The 24,329-nt window shown below is 38.3% G+C and overlaps 2 protein-coding genes across 2 annotated transcripts; both read left to right on the forward strand.

Moving 5' to 3' along the window:
- The first annotated feature begins 5,643 nt into the window (after nucleotides 1-5,643).
- On the forward strand, nucleotides 5,644-10,071 carry hspb7 (heat shock protein family, member 7 (cardiovascular)). The gene is made up of 3 exons (XM_042003947.1): nucleotides 5,644-6,063; nucleotides 9,146-9,270; nucleotides 9,541-10,071. The coding sequence occupies exons 1-3, from the start codon at nucleotides 5,898-5,900 to the stop codon at nucleotides 9,718-9,720; spliced, it is 471 nt and encodes a 156-aa protein (XP_041859881.1). The 5' UTR covers nucleotides 5,644-5,897; the 3' UTR covers nucleotides 9,721-10,071.
- A 796-nt stretch (nucleotides 10,072-10,867) lies between these two features.
- On the forward strand, nucleotides 10,868-24,060 carry zbtb17 (zinc finger and BTB domain containing 17). The gene is made up of 15 exons (XM_042003945.1): nucleotides 10,868-11,040; nucleotides 15,538-15,776; nucleotides 15,933-16,112; nucleotides 16,225-16,554; nucleotides 16,656-16,745; nucleotides 17,048-17,334; nucleotides 17,500-17,642; nucleotides 17,739-18,039; nucleotides 18,176-18,263; nucleotides 19,492-19,608; nucleotides 19,706-19,826; nucleotides 20,149-20,279; nucleotides 20,433-20,696; nucleotides 20,794-20,883; nucleotides 22,821-24,060. The coding sequence occupies exons 2-15, from the start codon at nucleotides 15,572-15,574 to the stop codon at nucleotides 23,246-23,248; spliced, it is 2,775 nt and encodes a 924-aa protein (XP_041859879.1). The 5' UTR covers nucleotides 10,868-11,040; nucleotides 15,538-15,571; the 3' UTR covers nucleotides 23,249-24,060.
- The last annotated feature ends 269 nt before the right edge of the window (nucleotides 24,061-24,329 follow it).

Here is a 24,329-nt window from a genome sequence, read left to right on the forward strand (position 1 = left end):
AATTAACAACAGGCTTAGATAACAATAAGTAGTCTAAATGGATCCATCCTTCATTCCAGGTGGACCACAAAGGAATGTTTTATTCTCTGTATAAATTCCAATGCAGTGACATTAGATGTTCCACAATAAACGAACATGTTCTCAGTTAAAACCTACATGTATGTTAATGAAACGGGAAATGGAGCTATCCTCTGAGGCTGATATAAGTAAACCTACTCTCTAATCTTAACAAAGGGATACAGTCCATGACAATACCAAAATAAAAATTTACTTCACCCTATGTAAAAATCTACAAATGCCAAGCTACTCTTAGACCACACTGTTATTTATTGATGGTTTCTCTTCACAGTCTGTGTCTGTTCTGATTGTTTCTGTTTGTTTACTGATCTATACTGGTGTTGTTTGTATGTACAAAAACAATAAAAAATAAAATATTAAAAAAATAAAAAAAAAACTACATGTATGTTATAAGGTATGATGTGTGGCATGAGGTAGATATATGAATCTTTACAAATGTTGTCAATTTATTTAATCAGTTATTATGATGGAAACTAAATATTGAGCAATTCTTACAACAGAGAACCACTTAAACTCTATCAGCTTATTCTAATTGTCACCATTTTTTTTTAGAAATATCAAATACTAAGATGATCATCTGAGCAATTTAGCTGTCCTAGTATTGTTGTTTAATTAATTTAAATTTAAGCTCCAGAGTTTGGTGCCTGTGAGATGTTTTGCTGCACAGTGCCAAACGAGTGGAGACTATACACCAAAAATGTTTTACTGTTTTTAAGAGGCATAAATAGTGCCCTGTGTAAATTCTACAGCTTACATCTAGGTCATCAAAAACACCAGAAAATGAGCTTATTTTTTTAATTACAGAAACAAATGTACTGAATTGTATAAAGCCAAAAAGATCTATTTCCAAATTTTTCCTTCAAACCAAGATCTTTATGGCAAATAATTAAAACAATAACTGGTAGAAGCAATTTGAGAAAAAAACTATTTGTGACTTACAAACTTTGAAAAATGGTACTCTTCTCACTAATAAAGTCATTAACTCTTTCAAAGAGTATTTTATTGCATCTGTAGAAGATCTCTCCTCTAAATTCATCACCCCTCAAATGCTCTCATCAGTACATCCAAACACAAAAATCCTAATAGTTTTCCTTCTCTGATATTTCACAGAATGATTTATTAAATATTTTGTACTCCTTAAATGTTTCCCATGCTCGTGACTTAAATAAGATGAACATTCACTTCCTGACAACACATGCTGCAACTCTTATGTCACGCTTTCATCATATAATTAATCTGTGTATTAGACAATATAAGATCCCTACAACTTTGAAGATTGCTCAAATAACACAGATTTTTAAGTCTGATGACTCCACTCAAGTTGTCAATTATAGACCAATAGTAATTCTCCCTAACTTTATGCAATCAGTTAATCCCTTATTTTGAAGACAGTAGCTCAATGACTGCCAACATGGTTTCTGTTTGCACCAACTGTGTCGGCATTACTTCTATTCATACACATTTCCCTAAACAAAGGTTGCATCACTGGAGCTGTATACATAGATTTGAAACGCATTTGATAGAATTAGCCATCAAATTTTGTTAAACAAACTTCTTTCTTTTTATCTTTCTTCTTCTTCCATTAACATGTTTAGTTCATAAGAAATAGATTGTAAAAATTGTCTCAGTTACATCAAACGTACAAGAATGTTTGAACTGGAGTACCACAGGGTAGCGTATTGGGTCCTTATGTACATCAATGACCTTCCACATGTGCTTAATCATTTAAATTCTTCTGTATATGCTGGCAATTTTTGTGTAATTACGGCTAAAAGATAACCATTTAACAATCAATGTTAAAAAACCGAATGCAAGTATTTTTATACATCTAGGAGACATGTGCTCACAACTAACCCTGTCACTATTTCAAGTGAACAGCTCTATTGTAGCCACATACAAATATCTGAGCATCACTCTTAACTTACATCTCACTTATTGTGTTCATGTGCAAATCTTGATCAAACAGAAGTTGTATGGATACAGTAAAATCTGACCAAATTTATCTCTGAACATACTTTCATGCAATAAATTTGTCCACTTTGTCAAACTGTTTGCTCATCTGGTCTCTATTAGAAACTATTAGAAACATTCAACAGACAGCAAGACTCTATAATATAATCATACCTGGTTGGACACACCACTGCTCAGCACCGTCCAGTATCCAATGCTTTAACATTTCAATACTATACAATGAACCATGGGATCCAGTTGTACTTTCAAATTCTAAACAGATGCAATCAACAGGATTTTCTAGTTTTGTAGAAAAGCTCAACACAAGAACTGATTAAATCACTAGATCTGTCACAAAAGGATTCTTGCGATTACCAGCTTTTAAAGACTTTTATGAACAGAGATATTTCTTCAATGTGCTCACTAAAACCTGGATTGAGATCTCACAGCACATCAGAACAATACCCTCATAAAAACTTTTTAAAAAGACATTCTCAGACAAAGAAACTGTCAGACAGTCATTACTTCAACCACCGAAGTTGCCTCGAATCCTCCTTTAAATGCTACTCTTATCCATCTATTTGTCTGAAACGTAATGTTCTGTTTTGTGATGGCTGTGTGTTGTATGTTCTGCAGAGCAGGATCTTGCTGGAAACACTGTTACATTGATGTTTTTTTTTTAAATCTTTCCGCTTTAAAAAATTTAAATAAATAAATATGTTTGACACTTCATATTTTAGGGTTCCTCATTATGTGATATGGATGCTGCCTTACACAAAAACATACTTGGGATAATTTGCCATTCAACAATTTCTGAACATGGATTGTGACACTTTTGTACTTTAGTAGATGGTATTTTAGTGGCAGGTAAATCCACATATTACACACTTTCAGGCAGGCTGAATCCAGACACCTCCTGAACATGTAACAATAAACATCATCTCTGCACAAAAATGCACACTTTTATAGTTTCATAATTGTTGATTGTGACCGATTACTTTTGAAAGAGGTAAACATTACTTGTAAATGTAATATTCTATATTCTCGTGCGAAGAAATGTTTTATGATTTATAAGCTATGTTAAGGAAAATGCTATGGTTGAGTTAGCAGGTACTAATTATAACTATGGCTAGAGTAAGTTTCCCAGAAATGAAAGCCACTCAGTGTAATGTCCTCTGACGTCATGGACAGATGACTGTGTGCCTCAGTGTGTGTGTGTGTGTGTGTGTGTGAGTGCTAAGGCTTTATGTATGTGCTAAAAGGAATGCACACACAAACACACATGTTTTGAGGTGACTCAATGTCAGCAGTGGGACAATTTTCTGCCGGATCAGATTTCCAGTCTTACATTTCATTCACTGGCTTTGTTGTCAGCTTGTTTGTCATTAGAAATCCCCAGAAACAATAACCACCAATGTTTTTGTTTTATTTGACTAGTTGAATTAATGATTACAATAATTGTTGTCTAGTTGTGGTCCATCTTTTGTGCTAAACGTAATCACAGAAAGAAGCAACATGTATCCGGGTTTCAACCTTGCATGAAGAATATGTGTTTATTTATGTTGACTTTAACCTGCATGCAATATTTGAATGCCTTAGGGTGGCACTTGTTCTGGATGTCTGCATGAGACGATCATTTGATTGAAGGTGTTATGATCTGTTGAACTTAAAAACACGAGCTCATAAGATCGTAAGCTTCTTTATATCAGTGGTTGCTAAGATACCATGACAAACAAAGCTTTAGGACTTCCCATCCAAATGATATTTTCTGCATGAAAGCAACCAAAAAGTTATATTAAAAAAAAAAAAAAAAAAAAAACAGCTCTCACATATCTGGAAATCATATCAAACCATGTGTTTTATTTTTGTAATCTCATCTGGAACAAGTCTCTTTGAAAAATTAGACATTGGGTCTCCTGTATAAATAAAATTTAAATCATTCATTCATTCATTCATTCATTCAATAAAAATATTGCTGAAGTAATCATTCTGTAGAATTTCATTAAGTCAAATTAAAAATATTATTTTCTAGCTGTATTGTCTAAACTGGTGACCTACCTTGTTTTATACTAAATAAATCTAAATAGCTTAATTTCAGGCTGCAACAAAATTGGTTTGTCCCTGTTGCCTCTTTGCTTTCCAGCCTCTCCTCTTCTTTACTCTTTCATGTTTCCACTCTATAAACTCTTATCATCACCCTGTCTGACAACCTGTCATTTTTGCTGTGCTTTTGGCATCCCACCATCAGTGCTCATCTCTCTGAGTGGAGCAACATGTCTCGGAAAGCAGCCTGGTCTCCTGCTTTATGATGTTAATGCTTCAAGGTTGATGGATTTTGAGGGTCTCATCATTTGTTGTGTCCAAGCAAATGCTCTTGATGGCAGTTCTAGTAGAGGTGTGAAGCACTAAGGCCACTGTGAACCAACAATATTACTGTTGCCAGGGAGCCGAGGAGGCTCTGTGGGCTCCCTGGGTGGGAGGTGGTGAGTTGCTCGGCTAGATTTAGACCTGGGGGGGGGGGGGGGCTTGGAGGCTAGGTGCTCTATACTGATAAGACTGGAATTAAGTAATACACTGTAGGGCTATTTACAACTTGGAGTAATCTTTTAAATGTCAAAATTAAAGAAGACTGTATTTGGCAGCAGACAGCCTATTTATGATGAATATAATGGCAGATTTTTTATGAGGCGTTAGTGTAAATCAGTAATAAATCAACATATGTGCTGCTCATGTCTGAATTGAAGACTACCTACTGTTAACTAAAATGGCAAAGCAGAAGTGAAACGTGCAACATCGAAAAACCCATAAATGGATTTTAATAGATTAGCTGTCAGCAGCACTAACTCGAGAGAAGAGCAGTGAGTGTTTTCTAATCATGATGGGCTGTGCTCTCCATGCAGATATTAATAGCCACAAAGCAATGTCACCACTAAGTCCCCTGTCTCTCCTCATGGCTTTGTTTTCAAGCACATTCTTTCCACCTTTGTTTTGCTCTTAACTTATCCTTAGAGATATGAGGTAAGACTCCCTTTTTCACTTTCCACTTCATTTTTTTACTTCATTTAACACAGCAGGAGGAAACGGTATTATGTGGCAGATCGTGTGGCCTTAACACTGTGTGCTTAAAATACGAAGGTAAAATTAATAAACAGATGATGGGATGGGATAGGAATAAAAATCCCTTCTAATGAGATCATGCCACGCTGTGAAAACATTTCATGGCACAACCATGTGTGGATTCAATTTCAGGTCAAAGAAACATAGCTAAATATTAAGAAAGCAGAAGAAACAGATGGGAGTGATGGAGCAGAGTGGGAATTAAAGGGGGGAATAGGGAAGCTATTTCAGGGATGGTGTGTCTGAAATGACAACTGTTGTGCCCCTCACCCCCCGTTCTTTCTCTACCTCTCTCTATCAAATCCCACTCTCTCTCCCCTCTCTTAACCTCAGACGCTTCATTACCCAGAACTTTTCCAACCACAGACTCTTCTCTCCATCTCTCTGTGTGTCTCATGATAAAAATAGAACACTATTACCCTTTTCCAATGAGCTGTGACACATGTGCCACCTCCCAAACATGTATAAGGCCAAACACTATATAAAGGCCATGTGTGAGTGAGTGAGTGCAGGGCAGCAGGCTAAAAAAATCTCTTCTCCTAATCAATAATAATAATAATAACAATAATAATAAAAATACATTTTATTTATTTATTTTTTTAGTTTGTTTCTTTTTACAGAGGAACAGTGTAAATTTCTTATATTCAAACCTTGGGAAGATTCCCAGAACTGCCACAAGGAAAATCAGTTCTCTCCACCTCCCTCTTCCTTTACTCTCCTCCTCTGCCTTACCCATCATTTTCAACACATCCATGAGTGTGACCAACTCCTCTGCCTATCGATCGGAGCGTAGTTTCCACCAGACATCATCCTCAACTTCGCCCTCTGGTAACCCATACATGGAGAAGAGCAGGGGATTGTTCACTGAGGACTTTGGCTCCTTCATGAGGCCTGGGAGCGACACTTTGGGTTTTTCCAGTAAGTTGGAGGCAAATTCAAGTCTTTGGAAAGGATTTTATAAACAAAAAAAGTATGAATAATAGCAAAAGAAAATTTATGTGACAGTTTTAACTGTGAGGTGTTTATATTTGGCAGCATGTTTTCATGAAGTAATGTGATTTTCTTTTATATATAAAGCAGTCATAAAAACTTGTCAGATGTGACAGAGGAAGGAGAGAAGATGCAGGATTAAGTCTACAAGGCAGTTCGGTTGATGACAAATGCTTTTATAAACAAGACTGTAGTCATGGTGGAGCTGATAAACAGAAAACTGCACATTATACACAAGAGAACACACCATATTTTCATAGAAGCCTCTTTCCATTACAGGTTTCTTAAACACTTCTATGTTTAAAATACTTAGAAAGATCGTGAGGCATTTCACTTTACAGTGCTGGATTCATCCTCTGGCTTTGTAATGCGTCCAGTTGGTGTGAACTGCTCTGTATTAGTTCCCTGTTGGTGCACACAGACGTGTGAATGTCTCACATGTGACCTTTAAATAAACTCACAGCCTGTGTGCCTCTTGTGTCGGGGCAGAAAAGAACAGTTTTGGAACCTTGGCTGGTGTCCTACAGGTGAAGCTTCAAGATGAGTGCTGCTAAAGGGACAGCAGCACACACACATGTACATGCCTGCATGTCAGGAATGCTAGGACTGGCTGCCAGTAGAGTGACTTCACACACCGAGTATCTGTGATGACGCCTGCTTAATGAATGACCAAATGGTTGCCCAGTGATCAGTGCACACACAGACACACAGTTGGAGTGATGTCACGTAATGAAACTAACTTGCATGTAAAGTCACAGCTCCACTCTGGAAATGAGCATCAGGACCTTCCCAAACAGTCCTTCACTGACCTCAGAATCCATGGTGACATCCAGGAAAAGCTATCAGATTAAAGGCCTACATAATATTAAGTTCAGCATAGTGATAAATCCACTAACCTGCATCTCTACCTGCTTTTGACTTTAAGTTGAATTTTTTTACTTACCTCCAAACATCCCACCTTGTTTCCACATGTGGCAGACAGCTGCTTTCAGGGGAAAAGCTCTGATAAACCAAGGGAGACAAATAAAGAGAAGGGGGTGTAGAGAGGAGACAAAAGCTCTTTTCATAGTGCTGTTCAAGGGAGGACAAACGCCATCCTGTCTGCAAGGTATGGAGGCAGAATGGGTTGATGCGCTTGAGCAGCAGCCGAATCAGCCTGTGTGTGTAGATGTGTGTAAGGGACAGTTGCTGTCTGAAAGCACACATCATATGGTGTTAAGCCAACTCTGTTAGGTCAGTATGAACAAGCTAACGGGAGCTGAATTGTGATGTGTTTTGAAGCTAATTGGGCAGCACTCAGAAGCTGAGAACTGCCACAAGTGGTCAATAAATCATGAAAGCAGCTTTGAACTGCTCAGTCAGTCATCTCATCTTGAATACCAAGAAAACAAAGGAGATGATTGTTGACTTCAGGAGGAACAAGAACACACATAGAAGTGTTTCCATCATGGGAGAGGAGGTGGAGGTGGTGGAGGAATACAAGTACCTTGGAGTTCAGCTGGACAACAGACTTGAGTGGAAAAGCAACACTGAGTACATTTACAAGAAAGGTCAGAGCAGACTCTACTTCTTAAGGAAGCTGAGATCTTTTAACGTCTGCACCAAAATGTTGCAAATGTTCTACAGGTCTGTTGTTGAAAGTGCAATCAGCTTTGCAGCAATCTGCTGGGGCAGCGGCATCAGAACCAGAGACTTGAAAAGAATTAACAAACTGATCAAGAAAGCCGGTTCTGTGCTTGGAGTAACTCTGGAGCCGCTGGAGTTGATCATCAAAAAAAGAATTCTGTACAAGCTGACGAAGATAATGGAAGATCCTTCACACCCTCTACACAACGCCGTGACGAAACAACAGAGTGTGTTCAGTGGGAGGCTTGTTCAAGTCCGATGCAAGACAGAGAGATACAGAAGATCCTTCCTTCCAGCAGCTATCAGGCTGAAGAACAAAGCCCTTAATTAATTAATGTGATTGTTTTACTAAAAAATTACTACTACTACAATATTGAATTTCCCTTTGGGATTAATAAAGTATTTTTCATTCATTTTTTTTTTTCATCTATGTGACATAAAAACTGTCATCAGAGGGTCTTTGAGAGTATTAATCCAATGCACAAAATTGCTCTGCAAATGGTAATCTACTTTATATGCAACTGTAACAAAATGACATGCAGTGCACTGAATATAGTCAAAGATGAATGCCCCCATATATGAACATGTCATTTATATTAGAGTAACCAACCTGCTGCTTCCAGTTTACAACAACATACATATGAACTGTTTATTAAAATGCTTACATGGAAGAACAAAAAAGAAATAACCGTATACAATGTACATAATTATAGTGACTGTTAAGTGTTGTATGCAGTTGACCGTGTTAATGTCTGTAAGCTCTAATTTAATTATTCCAAAAATCAAGCCTTTTTAACATTTCATTTCATCCTTTTTACATAACAAGTTGGTCATTTGGAGACAGACGTTAAGATCAGGTATCTCTTTTTTTTCTAGATTTAAAAATTTTTGTTCTTGGATTTGAAAATTTTAGAAACTTAAAAAAAAAAACGTGCATCTAAACAAATCAGTGTTGATATTAGCACTGACTTCACGCACAGATATGACGGAAATCTAATAATTTTAGAGCTGAACTGATTATGTGATTAATCTAAAAGTGGCAGCATTTTCACCTGTGCACGATTTTCTTTGTCTGTACTGATTCCACTATACTGACTATAACAAGTACATTTAAAAGGCTTTAAGTTTTTTTAAACAAAAATCTGCAAATCTCTCAGTTACCAATGCAATCATTTTAATCAGTGAGCATTCATTAGTATATTATAGCAACTGCAGTAATTATAAAGAACATAATTTTCACACTGGAGGATGTGAATTTATGCTCAGCAGCAAAAAGTTACATTACAAATTTAATAACAAATGAAGAGGCAACTGGGTATAGATAGGGTTAGTTTTACTCTCCTGTTGTCTCAACTTGTTTTTTTTTATTTTGTGGTGGTTTCAGGTGGAACTGGAAATATCAAAACTCTTGATGATTCCTACCAGTTCACAGTTGATGTGCAAGACTTCTCTCCTGAAGATGTCATTGTCACCACATCCAACAACCAAATAGAAGTTCGTGCAGAAAAGGTGAGCAGTGTGTCTTTTAAGAGAACCAGGAATCACCAACTCTGGACCTCTTGGGCCACCGTCCTGAAGGGTTTAGATGTTTCCCTGCTACAACACACCTGACTCAAAACAATGAGTCTTGTGTAGAACTTCATACAAGCTGTTGGAAAACCGAGTCATTTTAATCAGGTGTGTCAGGACACTCGCCCAAGAGGTCCGGAGGTGGTGATCCTTGCTCTAGTACTACAATCATAACATGTCCAGTAATCTATAATACTGTGTTTTTTGCAGTTAGCCCAGGATGGTTCAGTGATGAACGCTTTCACCCATAAGTGCCAACTACCCGAGGATGTGGACCCCACCTCAGTGACATCATCACTGGGTGCCGACGGGACCCTAACAGTCCGGGCGCGGAGGCACCCAGCCAAAACCGAGCTCACACAGACCTTCCGTACCGAGATCAAAATCTAGAGAGGAACTAACTCCCTCAAAATGCTTTCTCTTCTTGTGTTTTTCAAGTTCCCCAATTTCTCATCATCACTGCCATCATTCTACTTCACACACTATTCCATACAAATGACACATCCACCTTTTAATGACAGCAAAAATGTCTGTACTTTTAATTTATATCTGAGTTAGTCCAGACTACACAGAAACAATGAGTCATATCTGCACATAAAGACACACACACACATAATTAGCTCACTACTTCACTCCTGTCCTAACAGTTTTCAAACAGATCACTCAAAATATTGTGGTTACTCATTAACAATAATTTATTGTATATTATTGCTTGTGTGAATAAACTGACATTAAACATGACTGTCAATAAAAATCCTGTTCTTTGAAACCCTTTTGAATGACACATCACTAAGTGAGTTGTCCTCATTAAAGGTGTGGACCTGAGGTTTAGAGAGCTTCACTAATTAATCAGACATTACAGTGCGATAACTGAACTTGGATTGATGTATCTTTAAGTTAATGAAAAATGGGGGAAACAACTAGTAGAAATATCAGATTACGTATCCTTTGTTGAAAACTTTCTTTTAACAACTAAATTTATAGGTTTAACATTGCAGGGTAGAATGTTATTTCGACTTTAATTTTGCATTATTAAGGTTTGAACAAATGGGGAATTTTATTTATTTATTTGCCATGTATTTGGATTAAATACACAAATTTAGATAAACCTGTTACCATAAGAAAACTCTGCTCAGAGGATATAGGTATAATTATTTAAAGTTTTTGTCTTGCATAGATAACTTTATTTCACTGTATTTATGCTGTTATCATTGAGGGTGCCACAATTCATTCAGTAATTTTTACAGGACCTAATTCTATTTGTTTAACCTGTTGCTATGTTGTGAAGCACAGTATAATTATTCAGAACATTTAGAATTTGAAAGAAAAAGGTAAATACATTATTGAAATTAATATATTAAATAGTCTTATTGCAGTAGAACGGTTTAATGCAAAATCTATGTTTTGTGGACAACGTTTGCACCGTTTCCTAACCTTATTAGAAAAACTATATCACTAATTTGGCCTGTTGCGCCACCTCGTGGTCATGATCAGCCCAACACGTGCTCACAGCGCGCCTGCTCCTTGCATACATCCGGCCGGCCCCTATCAATCGATCAGAGAGAGGAAGATGGTGGTGGATGGAGTGAACGGGCAGGATCGATCACCGAAAAACTCGATTGGATTCGTTTTAAGTGACTTAGAAACTACGCGTACTCCACCGCGTTCTCCAAAAGTGTGAGCCCAGAGTGGGAAAACAGCGATAAAGAGGTAATTCTGGGGTTATTTTATGTAAAAAATGGCGCTTGCGTTAAAAGAAAAGTGCGAGCTAGCTGTGAAAACAACAAGAGACAGGCCCGACTCGTTCGTCCGCCATCTTGTCCACTCACTACATACATGTAGGCACGCTAAATTAATCCCTGATAACAAAGCTACAAGGATGGAGGAATTGCAATCGATGCATTGCACGGTCAAACCTTGCTGTCGATACTTGTAGAGAAACTCCAGTTCCGGTCACTTAACACGAGTGTAACAACAAGAAAAACAATTAAATGTTAATATGTCGTTACTTCGGGGAACGTCACTGGTCAGAGATTAGTCAGCCCGCATTATATTTCTCTACATACGCTACATCGCATTTAGAACGTCGTAAATTTAAAATAATTTTTGTTAGATTTTTTTAGACTCGGCTTTGACTCAACATTTTGTTTGTGTTGTAGAAATTTATCTGTTTTCTTCTCTAAGAATTGAGGCCTAATCCAAACAGATGTCCAGATGATACTGCAAGCACGACACAAGCACATTAAATAAAGAGAAAATTAGAGAGTTGATAAGGGAATGCAAAAATGATAAGTCGTTTACTAACAATATAGGTAGATGGGAATTTACTAAATATAAAATAAGACAATTTACTATTAAATTTTGTGTAGAACTTAGTTGGAAAAGGAAGGAATATGAATGTTCCTTAATTCAGGAACTAAATATATTTTGCAGTAAAGCTGAACTAAATTCTCAAGAAAAGGATAAATTAATTGAACTACAAAGCAAATTAGATATCCTCTACCTTGAAAGGGCTCAAGGAGCCTTTATAAGATCGAGGGCTAAATGGATTGAGGCTGGTGAAAAAAACTCCTCATATTTTAGTAATTTAGAAAAATACAGACAAGAAAAAAATTCTATTGCAAGTCTAATGATAAATGGAACCGAAAATAAGGACTATAAAAGCATTGAAAAAGAAGTTTTTTCATTCTACTCTAACTTATACTCTTCTAACTACTCTGCTGCTGATGCACAGATCCTTTTTGATAAAATTGCAAATTCGATCCCCTGTATTGAGGAATCCTTTAGGGACTTTTGTGATTCAGATCTTAGAATGGAGGAGATGGACTCGGTTATTTCAAAAATGGCTTCGAACAAATCCCCAGGAACAGATGGGCTCACAACAAACTTTTATCAGTTCTTTTGGAAGGAATTAAGAGATTTCTTATTTGAAGCTTTAAAAGAATGTATAGAGAAAGAAGAATTAATGTCAACTATGAAACAGGGCTTAATCACCTTAATTCCCAAACCCGGAAAGGACAAAAGGCTTTTGGATAACCTGAGACCCATCACTCTTCTTAACACAGATTATAAGATTCTTTCTGGAGTAATAGCAGCAAGACTGAAAGATGGAATAGCTTCTATAATTACGGAAACGCAATCTGGTTTTGTGAAAGGGCGGTCAATTCATAATAATATTAGACTTGTATTAGATTTGCTAGATTATAGTCAAGTGATTCAAATAAGAGGGTTTATTTTATTTCTTGATTTTTACAAAGCATTTGACTCTGTTGAACATGATTTCATTCTGAAAACATTACTCCATTTTGGTTTTGGGAGTAAATTTATTAAGACTATTGGTATGCTATATAATGGAATTAACAGCTCTGTGGCTTTAGGTCAGGGCACATGTACAAGATTTAACATTAAAAGAGGAATTCGCCAAGGTTGTGGTACCTCTCCACTATTGTTCATTATGGTAGCAGAGATGCTTTCTATTCTAATTAAAACGAGTTGTATTGAAGGATTAAAAGTAATGGACAAACAAATTATTATAAGTCAGCTAGCTGATGACACGACTCTGTTCCTTAAAAATAAAAATCAAATTCCCTTAGCTTTGCATTCTATTACCCAATTCTCGAAGGCCTCTGGTTTGCAACTAAATTTGAATAAATGTGAAATTCTGGCATTACAAGATTGTGATTTAGACTCCCTTTATAATATAAAGATTAAAAAGGAAGTGAAATACTTGGGAATTGTTCTATCTAAAGACAAAATAACAACTGAAAATTTGAATGTCTGTAAAAATGTGGAGAAGTGTAAATCAATTCTGGACATGTGGCTACAAAGAGACATTTCAATTTTTGGAAGAGTTCTACTATCGAAAATGGATAGTTTATCTAGACTTATTTACCCGGCCTTTTCCCTTCCTATCTCTACAAGAATGATTAAAAAGATAAATACTGTTAATTTTCAATTCATTTGGAGAAATAGATGTCAATATATCAGGAAAATAGACATGATCAAAAGTTATGAGGATGGGGGTTTAAATGCTATTGATTTTGATATTATGAATGGGGTTCTAAAACTAAAGTGGTTAAAAAATTATCTAACTAATAGAAATTCCTTTTGGTTTATTGTCCCTAATATGATTTTCAAAAAGATGTGTGGGATAGACTTTCTTCTAAAGTGTGATTTTGAGTGCAGCTCATTACCAGTTAAGCTTTCTGCCTTTCATCAACAAGTCCTTCTTTATTGGAAGTTAATTTATAGTCATAATTTCACTCCACATAATACACCTGTGTGGAATAACAGGTACATATTGATCGGAAAAAAATCTGTGTATGTAGAGGGATGGAAATCCAAAGGTATATGGGCGACCGCACAATTTATGGATGATTCTGGTAATATCCTACAATATGAGAACTTCTGTAAAAAATTTCAAATTCAATGTGATGTTAAGCAATATAATAGAATTTTAAAAGCTATACCGCTCTCTCTGAGGTCAATGGTTAGAGAAGATATTCAATACTCGGCAGTTTCTCCGACACTTAGACAGCTCTGTATTGATGGGTTAGATTTGTGTGATTTTAAGTGCACCAACAAAATTCTCAGAAAGATCTTGTTAAAAAAACTTTACCCTCAACCAATTAAAAGAATGTTTCTGCTTAAAGAATTTAATTCTGAGACAATAAGGAAGATAAGGAAAAATTACATCTCCTTCCCACTCCCACCTAAAGCTAAGGAGGTCAACTTCAAAGTTTTGAACGAAATCTACCCAACGAATGAATTCTTGAGATTAAAATTTAATTTTGATCGGAATAACTGTGTCTTCTGTGAAAAGGACATTGAAACTTTAGAGCATCTGTTTTTTAATTGTGAGGTGGTGCAGACATTTTGGGGTGAGATGCAAAGTTGGCTGTTGTCCAAGAAGATTATTTTTCCTTTGTCTATGAAGACAATTTTCTTCGGTGTTCCTGATGGTAATAAAAATGTGGATTTTGTTCTTAATTATCTTTTGTTATTTGGAAAGTTCTTCATTCATAAATGTAGATATTTTAAGACCAAGCCTTGCTTGGCTCACTGGAAGAACGAGTTAATCCTATTGAGCACATCCTTAAAACATGTTAAAGAGAAGAAAGCCCTTAAATTATCTGCTTTACTTGATACATTTGATTTAATTTGAAATGGCCCTGTGATTTAATTTTTAATTTATTTGATGGGGTTTTTTTTTTTTTTTTTTTTTTTTTTTTGTCTATGTTCTTGTTGTTGTACTTGCTCAGTTCGTATTCTTTTGTGTAAATTTCTGGAATGATATATTTGCTGTATATTTGTATCTTTCTTCAATGAAACGCTGTTAAAAGGAAAAAAAAAAAAAAAAAAAAAACATTAAATAAAGAGTCTCCAGCAGAGCAAATATATTGCTTCTTTGTGAGGGGAAATACTGCTAAAACACATATAAATTACTTTAGTTTTACATTTGTCAATGCAACTTGGTCCAGACTAACTGCTGGAAATGTCAACCTTTTGTTTCTCACCTGTCACTACTTAATTGGATAGTAGGAGAATTGTTGTTTTCTTTTAGTTAAAGGCCTTTATTCATTTATTTATTTTAGAATAGTAGTTATGTATATCATTTTTGAAGGCCTTTTTTATTTTTAAATAACTGAAGGCCCACGATTGATATCACATTGCAATGGGCTTGACCATGGTTTTGAAATATTTGCACATCTTTTTCTAATATGCCTCAAGCACAATTCAGTAAAATGGATTTATGTACAGTTCTGTAAGCTTTGCAGTTTAGTGTCACACTGACGTTTACAGGTAACTGAGTTTTTGTAAACAGGGAATAAACTTAAACATAAATGGACACCAGACATGTAGTAGTAGTAGTGTAATGAAGACCTCTTAAGGCTACATAAACAGCAGAGGCTTTAAAAATGTGAATAAATGGAAGATTTCTATCTTTTTGCTCTTATGAATCAATAAATACTCAAAATGTTCTCATTAAAGCAATAATATCACACAAGAGCAGATTAATAGATGCATGATTTTGTATCTACCATTTAATCACATGATATCTCAAAATCCTTGTATGTTCAGCTGCTTAAGGCTCATGTAGTTTTGAACTGATTCCAAGCAAAGGGAGCAGCGAGCCTTCAATCTCAGTCCAGTGTGGACTCTGGAAACAGTACCTATAAGGAATACTTTGTTTTTTTTTTTCCACAGAGGCTGTACCGGCTAGCTCTGACCCTTCACGAAGATGGAGTTCCCATGGCACAGTGCAGAGGTTCTGGAGCAGCTTAACCGGCAACGCAAACAGGGCCTGCTGTGTGACTGCACCTTTGTTGTGGACGGGGTAGACTTCAAGGCCCACAAAGCTGTGCTGGCAGCCTGCAGTGTATACTTCCGAACCCTCTTCCTTGACCAGAAGGATGTGGTGCATCTGGACATTAGCAATGCAGCAGGTGGATTCTAGCTAGGCAGTAGAATGTCGCTATAAACCTGCATTTATTTTCACCCTTCATTGCTCTGACTTTGCATAACACAAAGCCTTACTTGAGAATCAGTGAGTGTACTCTGACTATCTAACTAAATTTGTTGTTTTGATGGGTTTGTTGCAGGCTTGGGTCAAGTCCTTGATTTTATGTACACTGCCAAGCTGAGTCTAAGCCTACAGAACATAGAAGATGTCCTTTCGGTTGCCCACTTTCTTCAGATGCAAGAAATTATAAATGCATGCTCTGCATACCAGTCAATGTCAAATCCTGCCCCACCTGTCATCACATTGGATTTTGCAGATGGTGAGTCTAGTTTTTGAATAACTTTACAGCTTTTTTACAGTGTAGTATATAATTCATCTTGATATTTTTGTTCATGTATAATATTTCTTCCCTTGTTTCAATAACAAACCAGATTCAAAAACAGGTGAAAGAGAACAGAAGGGGGATACTGAAACTGATCTATCCGAAGTAGCAGCACAAGCAGAGGAATGCCCTCCTACAACGTCTAAAGAAGATTGTGAGGACTCACAAAGTCAAGAAAGCTTAAATAAAAACATCTCTGCTGATACGCAACAAAATATTTCTAAGCCCAATCCCCCTGAAGCACACTTGAGCCGTGGAAGACCCCCCAAAACCACTCTGCTTTCTGCTCAAAAGAAATCATCTGTAAAGGAGGATGAAAGTACTGCTCATGACGCAATCGGGTTTCAGGATGATCCCTCTGATGCCGATTACACGCCCAGTAAATGCATATTTATACATCTTTTGAACTGTATACAGTTTTGAAGGCCAACACAATTCCAGAGGCGTATATTTAATTTAATATTTATTTTTTAACTACAGAATCGGAGCTGAAATCTTCAGGAAGGTCATCCTATATGAGCTCTCGAGGGAGAAGAATCAGAAAACCTCCTCGAAGAAACTTCCCAAGTGGTGAGCAGCTTCAATGGTTTTCTTCACAAGTTGTCTTCTGACAAAAACATTTCCTGTACAAAGATAATCAACAAATCTAAATAGATAACTTCAGGAAGAATCAGCTAACCATGATAAGATCTAAATTTTCTTTGACAATTATATTATTGCCACTAAATGCACATATTTTAAAAAGTTTTAATATTAACACCAACAGAAAAAAAACTTCTCTGACTTGCTGTGACTTAGCTTTGATTCCTATTTCCAGTCCAGGCTTGTGACAGTCGGTCATTTTCAGTTGTTTTCCATCATTGTTTTTATAGAGATTGACTCCGAGGATGAAGGTCCATCCAAGAAAACATCTGAGAAGAGGGTGTCAGAGCCAGCAGAGGTAGGTGCAGGACAGAAAGATGACTCCACAGAGATGGATGATTTGGAGGCTGATGATGAAGATGTCACTGAAGATGAGGATGAGGATGATGATGACGATGAGCGAATCAGTCACCAAGCAGAAGATTCGAGCGACAAAGATGGAAGAGAAACCGTGTCAGCATCTATGAGCGGCCGATCTGAATCAAAGCCTTACAGCTCTGTGACCCATAAATGTGAGGTGAGACACGTCAGTGTTGACACGAAGGAAGCATAAAGTTCCGTCTGTAGTGTTTACGCTCTGTGTAACTAAAGTAAGCTCGGTGCAAATATCAGTTATTTTTGTATGCAAATCTATGTTTCAATGTTTTGTCTGCTTTAGCTTCATGACATATTTCCTTTCCAGGACTGTGGGAAGAAATTCACCCACACAGGTAACTTCAAGAGGCACATGCGTATTCACACGGGAGAGAAGCCGTTCAGCTGCAGGGACTGCAACAAGTCTTTCTCTGACCCTGCAGCTTGTAAAGCCCACGAGAAAACACACAGGTGAGATACATATTTTTACTTCCATTTATTTTTATTCACAGCTGCTCCCTGAGCTCAGTCCAGCTTGTGTCTTTAACGGATGTTTGTACCGCCTAGTCCTCTGAAGCCGTACTGCTGCTCTACTTGTGGAAAGAGCTACAGGCAGATCAGCCTGCTCAACCTGCATCGCAAACGCCACACAGGCGAAGCACGGTACAGCTGTGAAGTGTGTGGCAAGCTTTTTACGACATCAGGCAACCTGAAACGCCACCAGCTGGTGCACAGCGGCGAGAAGCCGTACCACTGTGACTACTGCGAAAAGGCTTTTTCTGACCCCACGGCTAAGATGCGACATCTGGAGACTCATGACACAGAAAAGGGGAACAAGTGTCCACACTGCGACAAACGCTTCAACCAGGTAACATCATGTTCAGGGAGTGTTGACTGTAAGAGGATCACTTTTTTTAAACAAGTACTTGCATCACTAATTGTAACTAGAATATTTAATTCTGAATGAAGTGTCACTGAATATTTTTGTTTTGTATTTTTGCAAGCTTGGGAATCTGAAGGCACACCTGAAAATTCACATTGCCGACGGGCCTCTCAAGTGCAAGGAATGTGGCAAGCAGTTTACCACTTCAGGTAAAATAAGGGTTTCTCTTTCTTCTTTTCTTTCTTATGCAGATAAGAACTTTAAATGTTCAGATACGAAGGATTTTAGAATCTTGATATTTTATTGAGTAAAACTGATTCTTTTTTTAAGAGATGTCCTGGTGGCTTGTGGATGCTGCAGAGAAAAAGAAAACCTGCACAAATCGATCCATTGACTCAGAAATGAACTACTAGGGACTGATTAGTTGGTATATACAGGAGACCCAGGTTAAAAAAGAAAGAATGGAGCAAAGTATACCCGCGACCCTTAATGGACTAAGCGGTACAGGGAATGAATGGAGCAAAGTAAATTAAAATGATTTATGTCCAAGTCTGTGATGTGTCATCTTTTCACTCTAGTTGGGTCTGCAGTCATTCAGTCCTTATTTGACAAGCAGAGCTTAAAACTGAGGAGTTTTTTGTGTGTTTGTTTCTTTGTTTTTTTCTTTAGTTAATTATTATTGAAAAGACAGTTTGTGGCTTCATTTTCTAATGTGATGATTTACTTTGTTACATCCCAAAGTTTTGTTGCTATATGCTCTGCTTTCTGTAGAGGCTGGCTTCATAGACAGATATTCTGATATTACTCTTTATATTTGCTACCAAAAAATGGGATTCTTTGTTCCATAACCAATGGCAGGCCTTCCTGGGACAGATACATCCTTACAGGCCCAACTCATAATACTTTCAACACCATGCTTCACTGAATAAATGAGGCTCTATTGGATTTAGCATTATTCAAAGAACAAAACAGGATTCATCTTCTGCTGTGCCTTTATCAATACTTAAGTAGAGAAAAGTTCAAATTTAAGCTTTCTGTTTGATTTTGCCTGAAGCACTGATGTAAAAAAATGTTTTCTTCTTCTGCTATTCTAAAACTAAATTCCTGGTGTGGGTAGGGATTTCTACATCATGCAATTTTAAAAGATTTTTTTTTATTTTACCTTTATTCATACAGGTTTAACTCATTGAGACATGCAGTCTCTTCTCCAAGGGTCATCTGTCCATAAATGTATACAATAAAATTAGGTACAAACATGCAATATAGTACAGACAGATATAACAGATCTAAATAAAATGGATTAGAAAATGACCTAAAACTACAACAAAACCTTAATGTTGTTTGGTTCAGTGTGCTTAAAATGAGTATAAATGAACATGTTTTTTTTTCCTTTGCATCATTTGATCACACCTTTGTGTGTTGGTGCCTCCTTTTTAGGAAATCTGAAAAGACATCTGCGGGTTCACAGTGGGGAGAAACCATACGTCTGTGCACACTGCCAGAGAGCTTTTAGTGACCCTGGAGCTCTGCAGCGGCATGAACGCATCCATACAGGTATTCTCATCCCATTGAAACAGGCTTGAATGAAAGCAACGCATTTCTTGTTTTCAGTTTGAAACATAGATTAATATTTTCTACCTCCGTGTTACAGGAGAGAAGCCCTGTGTCTGTCTTGTCTGCGGGAAGGCTTTCACCCAGGCCAGCTCCCTCATCGCCCATGTTCGCCAGCACACGGGAGAGAAGCCCTACGTCTGCGATCGCTGTGGCAAAAGGTCAGCTCATCAAGACAAAGCAGATACAGCAATAATAGGCTCATGCTTCAAACCAGCTTGTTACTGGCAAATACAATCTAATATTTTCCAACAGGGAAATATATTAAGAGAAGAACAAGTGTTTGTTAAATTGTTTGTCTTGGTAATAGAGCATTTGGATTCACAGAGGGGATAATGATTTTATAGTTATAACTGCATTTTAAATAGAGACTTGCTGAAAAGTATCTTTAGGTGATTTGAGATTTAAGATACCCACATGTCAGTGAACTGGTTTACTAAAAGCTACGTCATGCACTTTATTTACTTTATGTTTTATGAGCAGATTTGTACAGTCAAGTCAGTTGGCCAATCACATTCGGCATCACGACAATGTGCGGCCACACAAGTGTCAAATGTGCAACAAGGCATTTGTCAACGTCGGAGACCTGTCGAAGCATATCATCATTCACACAGGTAAGGAAAAAATGGTATAAAGTAGTCATGAGACTTTAGCGAAATGGAGGAAATGTCCAAACTAACTTCAACCTGTTGATTAGTTGAAGTATCTCCTACTACCACATCTGCATCCCACAGGGCTCACAACATTCCTCCATCTTGTTGTTTCAGGGGAGAAACCGTTCCTATGTGATAAATGCGGTCGAGGGTTCAACCGAGTGGACAATCTGCGCTCTCACGTCAAGACTGTCCACCAGGGCAAGGCCGGCATGAAACGGCTGGTTATTGCCGGGGGAAACGTAGAAGAAGGGAGTGATGAGTGTGCAGGCTCAGCCATCTCAGACAGTGAGATCAAAATTGTCACTGTCACCACAGAGGACATCGTCACCCTGGCAACAGAGGCCCTAGCAGCCAGTGCTGTGGCTCAGCTGACAGGTCAGATCCTCAGACAGCACCAGCATCTTTTGTAGACAATGAATTAATAAAAGAGATCAGATTGTTGAAGGTTTGTTTATTATGCATTGGTCAACAGTTGTTCCAGTGGCTGCCTCAGTGTCTGCAGATGAGACCGAAGCTTTGAAAGCTGAAATCACCAAAGCAGTGGAGAAAGTGCAAGAAGCAGGTTAGATCTGTACTGTGAATGAAAAAGACCTGTTTTGGGAGTATGATATAGAATTAGAAATCTGAACAGTCAGTAGTGCTGGGGATGTTGCTTGACATTACAAGTCAGTAGTAGACAGCGATTGGGATTATACACGTATCCTGTTTAATTGGATCGATGTGGTGTGGCAGAGTGCACAAACCTCTTCCATTTTTATACCAAATGTTATATTAAGATCTACATGTTTAATAAAAGGCACTCGCGTGGGTTCTCAGCATCCTCCTACATTTCATAGACATGCATGTTAGGTTAGCTGGTCACTAAAAATTCTGTGTGAATGTGAGCGTGATTGGTTGTTTGTCTCTATGTGTTTGTCCTGTGATAGACTGGCGACCTGTCCAGAGTATAGTTTGCCTTTCACTTAACTATCCATCCATCCATCTTCTGCCACTTATCAGGAGTTGGTTCGCGGGGGCAGCTGCCTAAGCAGGGAAACCCAGACTTCCCTCTCCCCAGCCACATTCACCAGCTCATCTGAAGGGATCCCAAGGTGTTCCCAGGCCAGCTGCGAAATATAGTCCGTCCAGCATGTCCTGGGTCTTCCCCGGGGCCTCTTTCCAGTGGGATATGCCCGGAACACCTCACCAGGGAGGCGTCCAGGAGGCATCCTAACCAGATGCCCGAGCCACCTCATCTGGCTCCTCTCGATGTGGAGGAGCAGCGGCTCTACTCTGAGCCCCTCCCGGATCACCGAGCTTCTCACCCTGTCTCTAAGGGAGAGCCCGGCCACCCTGCGGAGAAAACTCATTTTGGCCGCTTGTATTCGCAATCTTGTTCTTTCGATCACTGCCCACAGCTCCTAACCATAGGTGAGGGTAGGAACGTAGATTGACCTGTAAATCGAGAGCTTTGCCTTTTGGCTCAGCTCTTTCTTCACCACAACAGACCGATGCAGAGTCCGCATCACTGCAGAGGCCGCACCGATCCGCCCGTCGATCTCCCTCTCCATCCTTCCCTCACTCGTGAACAAGACGTGAACTCCTCCACTTGGGGCAGGACCCTATTGCAGACACGGAGAGAGCACTCCACCCTTTTCTGGCTGAGGACCATGTTCTCGGACTTGGAGGTGCTGATTCTCATCCCAGCCGCTTCACACTCGGCTGCGAATCGCTCCAGTGAGAGCTGAAGATCACGGCCCGACGAAGCCAACAGAACCACATCATCTGCAAAGAGCAGAGACCCAATCCTGAGGCCACCGAACCGGATCCCGTCAACACCTCGGCTGCGCCTAGAAATTCTGTCCATAAAAGTTATGAACAGAATTGGTGACAAAGGGCAGCCTTGGCGGAGTCCAACCCGCACTGGAACCGATTCTGATTTACTGCCCTACAGCATCTAGAGCCTTAAAGAACTCTGGGCGGACCTCATCCACCCCCGGGGCCTTGCCACTGAGGAGCTTTTTAACCACCTCAGCGACCTCAGCCCCAGAGATGGGAGAGCCAGCACCAGCTACCCCAGACTCTGCTTCCTCATCGGAAGATGTGTTGATGGGATTGAGAAGGTCTTCGAAGTATTCCCTCCATCGCATCACAACGTCCCGAGTTGAGGTCAGCAGCCCCCCATCCCCACTGTACACAGTGTTGACGGAGCACTGCTTTCCCCTCCTGAGCCACTGGATGGTGGACCAGAATCTCCTCGAAGCTAAGCCTCACTTATATAATTGCCGGGATTGGCTTCCCTGCGACCCAGAATTGGAATAAGTGGTATAGAAAATGGATAGCTGGATGGATAAAAGTCTGTTTTGGAAACACTCAAATTCTCGTCATGTTTGTTACTGCATAAATTGAAACGGAAAGCAAAAAATTCAAACCTTACAGAAAGACAAAGTTTAAGGAAAGTGTGCCATGACAAATGGGACTGTGAATGGTTTACTTTGTCAACTCTGCTTCTGTTCACAGACCCCAACACTCAGATCTTGTATGCTTGTGATTCCTGTGGTGATAAATTCCTCGACGCCAGCTCCTTAGCTCAGCATGTGCGCATCCATACAGCTCAAGCACTGGTCATGTTTCAGGCAGATTCTGACTTCTACCAGTACACTACAGCCACCGCCACGACTGAAGGTGATTCTGTAACAACATGGCAACCCACGGCCGAACAGGTCATCCAGGAAGGAGAGCTAATGTTCCGTGCAGAGGATGGAGAAAGAAAATCAGAAGTGGGGATAGTTGGAGAGACACAAGAGCCGCAAGAGTCTGAGGCCATAATTCACGTGGAGGAGGGGATGGAGGAAGGACAGGTGGAAACTCACACTGAGCACCCAAAAAATGGGAAAGATGTAGAAGAGGAAAAAGAAGCGAGCATGGAATGTGAGAGTCAGCCCTAGTGGGGCAGATTTATGAATGTATGAATTGTTGCTGGTGACAAATCTAATTTATGCAGGAGAAGGAAATGCAACTTATAAGGTCTGCAGATGAGGCTTAGTACAGTCAAACCTTGGTGTTAACAAACTAATCCAAACTGAGATGAGAACACTCACTTGTTAAATCATGTTACTGTTAAGATTTATTAATCTTAAGTCATGGTTTTGCTGTTTACAGCACGACAATATCCGATTATTTTGTGATCCTCAGTGTTGCTGAGGATTCTTTTCGGAGGTGATTATACAATTTTATATATTTTGTTTAGGACTGTGCTTTATCCCGTATTGTAAAACATTTAAATCACAGGTCTTATATAATTAAGAGAAAGACGTATATTTCCATTTCACTGATAAAAGATTTTCCTAAAATAAATCTCAATATTTTATTGTACTTAGTTTAAAGTATTTCATGTAGATTAACTTCATGAACAAGTAGAGGTACTAAAGATTTAGGTTACAGATAACTACTTTCTATAGAGCTTGATACTCATATTTTTGTGCTTTGGGCAAATATCACAGTTCCCATACTTATTTGATGTTTGTGTATGTTATATGTGTCTTCTAAAAAGTCTTAATACACCAGATAAAAGATATATGTGGCAATGAAAACTCTCAGATGCGTACTGATTTAAGATAGATTTCTTTTACCATTGTGTTTTGGTTTGTTGTTTTCCCCCTCTGTTTATATTATCTGCAAAAGCTGTATTTAAATATCTGTAACCTTGCTTAAACTCGCTTGTAGTTCACATCAGCTCATTAAAGAACCATAGAGGTCTGATACGCTTTACCATGTGATGTTATTATTATCAAATAACATATTGTGTATAACATCATAGAGTCTAAAAGGGTACACTGTAGAAATATAAAGATGATATACAATAGATTCTATATGGAAAATCGTGCATTAAAAATGTTTTTAATTGTATAGTGGCTGTCAGATGTTATTGATTAGGACTTAGATACACATTTTACATTAAATAATGTGTTATAATGAAGATATGGAATTATTTTGGCTATCACAATTATATAAATTAGGCCAATTTAT

This window comes from Melanotaenia boesemani, chromosome 13, assembly GCF_017639745.1.
Source record: "Melanotaenia boesemani isolate fMelBoe1 chromosome 13, fMelBoe1.pri, whole genome shotgun sequence".
In the NCBI taxonomy this organism is placed as follows: Eukaryota; Metazoa; Chordata; class Actinopteri; order Atheriniformes; family Melanotaeniidae; genus Melanotaenia; species Melanotaenia boesemani.

Excerpts from the sequence above, each read along its gene's own strand:
- hspb7 (XM_042003947.1), top strand. The coding sequence starts at position 5,898 with ATGAGTGTGACCAACTCCTCTGCCTATCGATCGGAGCGTAGTTTCCAC. Across the intron at positions 6,064-9,145 it reads CGACACTTTGGGTTTTTCCA|GTGGAACTGGAAATATCAAA; the intron begins GTAAGTTGGAGG and ends TGGTGGTTTCAG. Across the intron at positions 9,271-9,540 it reads TAGAAGTTCGTGCAGAAAAG|TTAGCCCAGGATGGTTCAGT; the intron begins GTGAGCAGTGTG and ends TGTTTTTTGCAG.
- zbtb17 (XM_042003945.1), top strand. The coding sequence starts at position 15,572 with ATGGAGTTCCCATGGCACAGTGCAGAGGTTCTGGAGCAGCTTAACCGG. Across the intron at positions 17,643-17,738 it reads GCCCACGAGAAAACACACAG|TCCTCTGAAGCCGTACTGCT; the intron begins GTGAGATACATA and ends TGTACCGCCTAG. Across the intron at positions 20,280-20,432 it reads GCATATCATCATTCACACAG|GGGAGAAACCGTTCCTATGT; the intron begins GTAAGGAAAAAA and ends TTGTTGTTTCAG.